General features: G+C 57.1%; 1 protein-coding gene across 1 annotated transcript; it reads left to right on the top strand.

Annotated features, from left to right (window-relative positions):
• Window positions 1–1,487: 1,487 nt before the first annotated feature.
• On the top strand, window positions 1,488–4,597 carry NMUR1 (neuromedin U receptor 1). Its single transcript, XM_005525178.2, has 3 exons — window positions 1,488–1,601; window positions 2,056–2,952; window positions 4,194–4,597. The coding sequence occupies exons 2-3, from the start codon at window positions 2,058–2,060 to the stop codon at window positions 4,595–4,597; spliced, it is 1,299 nt and encodes a 432-aa protein (XP_005525235.1). The 5' UTR covers window positions 1,488–1,601; window positions 2,056–2,057.
• The last annotated feature ends 4,519 nt before the right edge of the window (window positions 4,598–9,116 follow it).

Here is a 9,116-nt window from a genome sequence, read left to right as displayed (position 1 = left end):
TGGTTCTGCTCCGTCTGCTCTGTGCTCTGGCATCAGGGGGAGGATTGGGCCATGCAGGACCCTAGGGGATGTGTCCTGGTGCTGGAGGCCACTAGATCCAGGTAGCTCCTCACATCCTGGCCACAAGCACCTGGCTCGGCAGAGCAGTGAGCTGTGCTGGGGCTCAGCCCTCGTGGGAGGGGGGGGCGTGGGGCTGGCAGCAGGTCTCTCCTGGCAGGTCTCTCCAGGTTTCTGCCCCAAGATCCCTGTACTGCCTGCTTGAATTCAGCCCTGCTGGGGCTCTTTCAGCTCAGCCTCTGTGCAGGGTGGGATGGTGCTGGGACAAGCAGAAGGAGGTAAGTCACGGGATGCCAGAGCCCTTCAAGGTGTCATCCCTGGGTGGGACCTGTCCACCTCCTCCCTGCCACCCCCGGAGGGGATAAAGGGACCGGCGCGTGTCCCTGTGCCCAGGGGTGCCTCCCCGTCCCGAGGGGTGGCAATGCCCACGGGTGTCGCACCGACGGAAGGATGCGCTGCCGACCCCTTATCATACCCCGGCCCCTCCTCCCCACCTGCGGGGCTGGGGCGGGATGCAGACCCGGAGCCCCCAGCCCGCAGCCCTTGGCCGCCGCAGGGGGAGCAGGAGCCCGTGGGATTCTCCGGCTCCGGGCGGGTCTCGGACCGGTCCAGCACCTGGCGGAGAGAGGAGCCGCGGGCACAGCGGGGACACGGAGCCTTGACACGCGTCCGTGGGGCTCAGGAACGGTGAGTGGCTCTGTGTGTGCGCGGGTCTGATCGGCGGCAAAGCAGGAGCGTTCCCTGGCACGGGATGTCAGCGGAGGACGGGCGGGAGCGCGGACAGACAGACAGACAGACACAGACAGCGGGCACGGGGAGGGAGCTGAGCCGGACGCCGAGCACGGGGCGATGCTGCGAGCGCAGCAACTTCCTCGCACCCAAGTGTGAAGGGAGCCTGCTGAGCCACCCGCTTCCCGGGGCTTCTTCGGGCGGCCCGGGGATTGCACATCTGGAAGTGGGAGACGTCAGGAAGCAGCTGGATCCTTCTGCATTTCCCCGAGCTGAGCCCGGACAAGCGGGTGCTGCAGAGGCTCCCGGGCCGGCCGGTGCCGGGATCGATGCTTTACTCAGCACCGAGACCACGCAAATGACAAATGCCGACGTTGCGAAGGCTGCCGGAGGGGCAGGAGACGCCTGTGCCGCCCTCCCCTGGGACTCTGAGAGTCAATGGAGTTTATTACCTTAACGTTATTTCCTCTCTCTGAAGGACAGCTTTTTGGAGGTGCTGCTTTGCAGATAAGGAGCCAGCCCCTGGCAGGGGCAGGGTCTCGGCACCGCGATTTGTTTGGCCAGCGGTGGGAAGAGAAGCCCCTGGCACAGCCCCTCAGCCTCTCAGCTGACAGCGGACAAGCGGGAGAAGGTGGAGAAGGGCAGGCGGCTTCTCCGAGCTGAGCTCCGAGGGGAAAGCAGCGGCAGGATTTCATTTGCCTGCCTCTTAAGGCAGTGAAGTCTCCATCCCCTCCCACGCTCCCTCCCCATCCCTGACCCTGTCCGGCGTAGGGGTGGTGGGACCTCAGCCTTCATCTGGAGTTTCCCAACAAGCCGTAAGTCCTTATCATGTTAGAAAATCAATTTTCCCTCTGGCTGTTTTATTGGTTGCCCTGCCAGCCGTTCTACATATCCGGTAGAACTGCGGCCAGGAGAGATTTTTGGGGCTGGCTTTTTGGGGCTGTATCCCGCTCTGCTTACAGAGCAGGAAAAGAGGACAGCCTTGCTGACATTCCCTGATGGGGCAAAGGGGTTAAGGGAGCTGCCAGGGTTGTTTGCAGAAGGGAAATGGGGTAAAAAGCACTTGGAAAACCTGAGGGAGTTTAGGTGGAGGTTTTGTGTGGTTTCCCAAGGGAAAGGCTGTGTCTGGGCAGGATGGGTGTGAGAATGCAGAGCCCTGGTGATCAGCAGAATCCCGGCACCGTGACACCAGTGGGGAGAGGGAGAGTGGGAACAGGGGGAGCAGAGAAGTTGGGAAAGCATCCTGCAAACCTCTCCATCTCTCCTCAGCCATGAATCCCTATGTCAACTGCTCCAGTTCCGAGTTCCCCCTGCCCCAGCAAGACTTCTCTGTGGAGCCCATCAGCCCTGATCTCAGCAACAGGACTCACCCAGAGACCTTGTTCGATCCTAAGGATGCCAACCTGACGGAGGAGCAGCTGCGGGATAAGTACCTGGGACCTCGACGGTCCAACTTCTTTGTCCCAGTGTGTGTCATTTACCTGCTGATCTTCTTGGTGGGGGCTGTGGGCAACACACTCACCTGCATCGTCATCTTCCGGCACCGGTTCATGAGAACACCCACCAACTACTACCTGTTCAGCCTGGCCGTGTCTGACCTGTTGGTGCTGCTGCTGGGGATGCCACTGGAGCTGTACGACATGTGGAGCAACTACCCCTTCCTGCTGGGGGCCAGCGGCTGCTATTTCAAGACGCTGCTGTTCGAGGCCGTCTGCTTCGCCTCCATCCTCAACGTCACAGCCCTGAGCGTGGAGCGCTACATCGCTGTGGTGCACCCTCTCAAAGCCAAGTACGTGGTGACCAGGAACCACGCTAAGAGGGTCATTGTCACCATCTGGGTCTTGTCGGTCGTCTGCTCCATCCCCAATACCAGCCTCCATGGGCTGCAGCCTCTCTACGTGCCGGGACGGGGGCGGGTGCCCGATTCAGAGATCTGCACCCTGGTGAAACCACGCTTGACCTACAATCTCATCATCCAGGTCACCACCATTGTCTTCTTTTTCCTGCCTATGGGGACCATCAGTGTCCTCTACCTTCTTATTGGCCTGCAGCTCAAGAAAGAAAAGATGCTGGAAGCCTTGGGAGCCAAGACCGGCAGCAGCCGCAGCTGCCACAACACCCAGGGGCACAAGAAAGTCAAGAGGAGGCAGGTCACAAAGATGCTGTGTGAGTCGGTGCTGGGGATGGCAGAGCCAGGGAGTATCTCCCAAGGCTGTGTTGGGAGGGTGTTGGGGGAAACTGAGTCATGCACAGTCCAGAGAACCAAGGCTGGGTCATGCCAGAGGAAGGCTGTGGGTCTGGCTTGCAGGGTGTTGGGGCAAAGGTAGATCTGCTGATTCCAGTCCAGCAGTAAGGATTGCTTGTGCCAGCTCCCTCCAAGCCATACAACCCTCCTTGAGGGAAGTGCAGGGTGAGAAAGAGAAAGGACGTGGTTTGGGATGGGGGAACCCACTCCCCATCCCTCCATCCAGACCTCAAATGTTGGTGGTGGTATTTCCCAGAGGGCAGCACTTCTGCCCGGCCCCACAGTCTCTGTGACTCTAACGGGGCAATGACCCAAGGCTGGATTGAAACATCCTCTTTCCCACTGCTCTTCACTCTTGCTCCCCTCCCCAGCATGGTTCCAGAGCCTCTGGCCCCCTTCCCAGCACTGGGAGCTGGCTGCCCTTGGGTAGCTGCCTGTCCCCGGCACGCTGACCTCCACACGCTCCCAGTCCCGTGATGGCACGGCGATGGCAGATTGCCCAGCCCCGTCTGACAGCAGGGCTAGGGCTGCTTCCCCACCACCTCCCAGACAAGTGGTAACTGCTGTCCAAGGCACTTGGGCTGGGCACAAAGGGGGACCTGTCCCCACGTGCCACAGAGATGCATTGTGGCATGGGTATGGCAAAGGACCCCAGGACTACCTGTACATAAACATACAGGTATGAACTCCCTTCCCTTTCCATCAGCAGAGCTGGGTTATAAAACAACAAAAAAAGATCAAAACCAGAGCACAAGGAAAGGTCTCAAACAGCTTGTGCTCCTTGGACTTTGCTGGTGATGGTGGCAGGTTTATGGAGGCTGGATGCCAATAGGGGAGTGAGTCCCCCAGCTGTGCTGCATGGCTGTGACAGGGCCAGCTGCCTGCCAGTGAGTGGTGAAGTGCAGCACAGAAGGGCCTGAAGTAGCACCAGCAGGAGATGGAGGGAGGAGATCCTGTCCAGACCTCCAGCCCTGCCATGACAAGTCCAGAAGGCACTGAGGGGACCTTTACCCCCTCCTTTTTCCTCTCTCTCATGCTTCTTTGCATGCTTCTTTCTATGGCCAAAGATGAAATGGGGCAGTGCATGGCCAGGGACTGGAGATCTCTGTGGGATTGGTAATCCCCATCCCCTCAGTAACAACAGGTCCTTGTCTCCTCGCAGTTGTGCTGGTGGTGGTGTTTGGGATCTGCTGGGCTCCCTTCCACACCGACCGCCTCGTCTGGAGTTTTGTCTCCACCTGGACCAGCAACATGCTCCACATGTTCCAGTATGTCCACATCATCTCAGGTATCTTCTTCTACCTGAGCTCGGCCGCCAACCCCATCCTCTACAACCTGATGTCCACCCGCTTCCGGGAGATGTTCAAGGAGGTGATGTGCCGCCCCGGCCACCGCCCGCCGTGGGCACGGAAGTACTCGCCCAGCGTCACCCGCACCACCACCCGCAGCACCGAGTGCGAGCCCGTGCCCGGCACCAGCGGGCTGCCCCTCTCTGACGCCGAGGAGTTCGAGCTGGAGGACATGGAGAGGGGCCAGGCCACCGCCCACACAATGTCCCTCTGCTGAAGAGAGGATAGGGAAGGACTCTGGGACCAGCTTTCCTCGCCACCAGCACCCATCTGACTGTGGCACTTACCCTGTGGTGGGGAGCGGGGCAGGAGTGATGGAGGAATCCCAGCCTCTCTGTGCTGTCCCACTGGGATGGAAAGGTTGTTCGTATCAGCAGCACTGCTCCAGGGACACGCTGGCAGTGGCCTTGCTGTGCCCTGGATGCAGCACCAGGCCTGGCCAAGGCCAGGGCATCCCTTGTGGTGTGGGGACAGCTGACTTCTATGTCAGGGATATGTCAGCAATCCCTAAAAATATTCCATCCCTTGTGGCCCAGTGGGGTGAACCCGCAGATACTGGAGCTGGAGGCTTAGGCATCCCAGGCTGCTTTGGGACACAGGAATGGATGGGTGCTCCCAGAAGTGTTTGCAGCTGGGCTGAGACCCAGGAGGGTGTGAGAGGTTTGCGTGGGACTGTGGAAAAATCCCATGGGGAAAAAATGGTCTGTGGGTGCCTTCTCCCTTGAGACCTCTTCAGGGCTGTCTGGCATAAATGTGACCCTGATTTTCTGGCATGTCTCTTCAGTGGTGGTAGCTGGTGCCTGGCTGCAGGGTGCTGGTACAGCTCCTTGCTCCCAACCTTTCTCATGCTCTGCATTCCCAACCCTCTGAGGGCAAGAGAAGGAGCACAGCTGCTCCCTCCAAAGCTGGAGTCCATGGGAGGAAAATATGGGACAAAGGGATTGCCAAGCTGTCTGTAATGCCAAAGCAGAGCTCCATGACTGTCTGTGTCACATGAATATGCTCCTCTCTCCTCTCTGACCATCATGTGGTGGGTGCCAATCTCTTCTTCCTCTGCCCACTGTGGTCACCTGAACTTGTGGGGAATGTGGGGAGCCCTCCTCCATCCCTGCCCTGCATGGGCTGAGCCTCATTGAGAATTAAAAAAAGCCACTGGCCTGATTTGTGTCCTGCTTGTGTCCCCCAGCTCTGCTCCCAGCATGGGACTGAACGCAGGCCACGCTCCTGGGTGGGTGATGGATGGGCCACGTGCCAGGTTGATGGACACCAGGGGTGTTTCACCAGATCTCCGTGGGGGCTCTGCTGCTGAGGTGGATGTGCAGGTCCAGGGACACTGAGGGCACAGCAGGGAGGGCACAAGCGGGATGCCTGCACCCTTCCTGGTCTCTCTGGGGCTGGGGCCTTTGCAGAGGGACAGTTGCCTCTGGAGCCGTGGCCATCAGTCCTTCCCTAGACACACGGCTTGGAAAATGTCACGAAAATGCCAGGGAGCGTGGGCTGGCTGGTCATGCTCTCCCAGGCTGGAAGGACCCATCGATTTCCTGTCTCAGATCAATGCTGCTGACTTCCCTGTGTACACCAGGTCCGGCAGGATGAAATATTGAGGATCTGAAATGGGAGCTGAGGGACTGCCCAAGCAGTTTGAGCTCTTGTTTTGCACTACTTACTCAACCCAGCTCCCTCACAGCCAGCTCTGGAGGCTCCCCTGGCTCAGCATCACATGGCTGTGCCTCTGGTCAGTGTGGGCTAGCCTGGGGCTTGCTTGAGCAGAAATACTGGATGAGAAAGCCCCAGGCAGAGCAGTGGCAGCTGCTGCTCTGCTTCCAGCCCCTCCTAAGCACATTCCACGGGACCACAGCCAGGCCAGGGACCAAGAAGAGGCAGGGTTTGGGGCATGCACACTCCCTCCTGTCCCCATCCACCCAGTCCTTAGTTCAGAGGGAGTGCAGCTGGCTTCCTCTGCTCCCCATCCCACAGCCAGATCTGCCATGGACAAAGCCACTCCTTGGCCCTTGAGGGGTCCTGCTGGGTGAGGGTGGGCATTGGGCTGCAGTAACTTTGTGTTTCAGGGTCCTGCTGACTGCTTGCAGCCTCTCTGGAGGATGTCAGTGTGGCTGAGGTCACTGAGATCCGTCTATTTTGTCTTCTCTCTCTCTCCTGTCGGTGATGGTCCTGGCAGGGGACAGCACCCTGGCAGCCATGTGGGGCCCCTTGTTGCTGCGTGGGTGGATGTGACTGATGCCTCCTTGATGGCCATTACTGCCCCATTTCACTTCACCCAGCTGCTTCCTCAGCCACAAATCTCCAGGGAATGGCTTTTTAATAGGCAGTCGATAGTATTTATAGTATTTATAATGTAGTGACAGACGCCCATGTGGAGCTTTGGGGTCCCTTGTGCTGCACATCAGGCAAACTTGTCCAGCTGCTCCTGAACAGCCAGGCTGTGCAGGAATACAGCTGTGGCTGCTGCGTCTCAAGCACCGTGGTCAGTGTCAGAGTGTGTGTTCCCAGGGGTTTTTTACAGGATCCTCGGTTGCAGTATGGCTGGGATGGAGTCCAGAGCAGCCAGAAAGGTGAGGCACTGGCTTTGCCTTTATCCAGCCTTGCATTCCCAGCTGCCCAGACATCTCCTGACCTGGGACTCCTCATCCTCCTTGATGATCCCAAATTCTCCTCTCTGAGATGCTCGAGGGGAATATGCAGCTCAAGCCCTGATATATTGGGTGATGATGCTGGGGCTGCCCCACCACCCACTCCATATGCACAGCTGGGCCAGGATCACCCTGGAAAGCATCCCAAAAGCTTGGCAGAGATGTAGTTGCAGCACAGCTGGTGGCAGCTCCTGGGTGGGGATGTATGGGCAAACTTTCCCCAACTTGTGGAACAGAACAGAAGTGGAGACTTCCTGGGTACCACATGCCAGCTGGGCTCCTGAGAGATACTGGGATCAAAGGCTTCTGGGCAAGTCTTTTAATCCTATAATTAATAGTAAAATCTGCATGAAACCTAATAAAAAAGGAACTGATCTCCTCAGGGAGAATGGTTTCATGAAGAGCATTTTACACATCTCCACCACTGGGAAGGCAGTAGTTGATGACTTCTTCCTGCCTCAGGCTCATTGCAGCCCCCAGAAAGGGAATTCTACAGAGCTGTTTACTCCAAGAACATGATGATCCCCACTGCCCTAAGCCCTCAGCATCAGCCTGGCCCCTGCCACCCTCCCAGTATACATTAGAGGAATTATTCCTGCCAGGGAGGTGGTATAGAAGCAAAGGCCCTTGTGGGATGGGGAAATGCAGAAGGCAAGGATGGGCAAGTTGTTCCCGCTGCTCCCACCCATGTAAGTGGCCCGGGGAATGGCTGATGCTTCAGCATGGCTGGGCAGAAGCAGCACTCCAAAACACTGCCTAGGAGTCAAATAAATACTTCAGAGCCCAAGAGACCCCAGATGGGTCAGAGTAGAGGTAAACTGAGGGACCAGGAGATGCAGGGAATGTGTGGATGCTGTTGCACCGTGTCTTTCCTCAGAGCTGGGAGAAGCATCTCTCTGTCCCCGCAATATGGAGCACGTGGTCAGGTTGGGCTCCATGCCACCATCTCCTCTCCAAACACTTTGTTTCCAAAGAGCTGTTCTCCAAAACTTGTCTATCTGTCCTCTAGACTTACAGCAGCTTCTGTCCAGCTGCCAGCTCCTGCATAATCACCTGCTCCTGGCTGCAGGAGAGCCTTCCTGCTCCCCTTTGCCTGCTCAGCTCCTGGAACTGTTTTCCCCCCAGTTGCTGCATGCCCTAAGTGACACAGTATCTCCAGAGCTTCCAGTGAAAAGATTTATCACCATAGCTTTGGGGATTAAAAAGCAATCCATCTATGAGGCTGCCCCAGCCTTGTAAGGCTTTTTTTTTTGTGCTGTGATTGTTTGCAACAAGCATGTGGTGGGTTTTTTTCCTTGAGAGCCAAACTCAAGTTTTACAGCAATTGCCTTGTATATTTGTAGCCATGATAAATGGCTCCAGGGTGTGCCAGCAGATTTTTTTGCCGCCCCTTTTCAAGAGAAGATGGTTTCAAGGGAAGGGTTGTTTTTCCCTTCCTTCACACAGCCATGGGATGGGGAAAAGGCGTACAGTGTGAATTTGGCAAAGCCCTTGTGAGCCTTGTGAGCAGTCCCTGTCTAGGGCTGGGTGGGGGAGGGAAGTTTGGGCTGCAGCACAGCAGCCTTTCCCACCAAGATCCCAACCTTTGTTAGGGGAGAGGGAAAGCAGGAAAATGTAGATGTCAGAAAACTGTGCTGGGTTTGAGCTTAGGTTGCTTTTCAAATCAAATTTCATTTATTCCCCTTCCCCAGGCTAGTGGTGGTGGTGAAAAGCCAACACATAGTGCCTACAGATGATGATGGGCAGCACGAGATAGTCAGGGAGGCAGACAGCAAGAAATCACAGAATCATGGAATAGTTCAGGTTGGACAGGACCTCTGAATGTTTTCTAGCCCAGCCCCTAGTGTATATATATATAATTTGATTCTGCTCCTCAGGGATACCTCTGGGCTCAGTTTTTAGGCCCATACCAGAGGCAGCCCATCTTCCTGCCTCAGTGGCTTCCCCAAGAGCCAGGATTCTCACAGCAATCAGCTTCCAGGCAGCCACACAGTGCAGGGAGGCTGGGAAGAGGCAGCGTGGGGAGCACAGCCCAGCCATGGGACTGGATGGAGGAGCTCAGGTGCAGCTCTGGATGCTCAGGCT

Source organism: Pseudopodoces humilis, chromosome 11 (assembly GCF_049639895.1).
Source record: "Pseudopodoces humilis isolate 2021_Gansu_Grassland_sample_001 chromosome 11, ASM4963989v1, whole genome shotgun sequence".
In the NCBI taxonomy this organism is placed as follows: domain Eukaryota; kingdom Metazoa; phylum Chordata; class Aves; order Passeriformes; family Paridae; genus Pseudopodoces; species Pseudopodoces humilis.
Note: the sequence above shows the minus strand (reverse complement) of the source record. Positions and strands in the feature narration are given on the sequence as shown.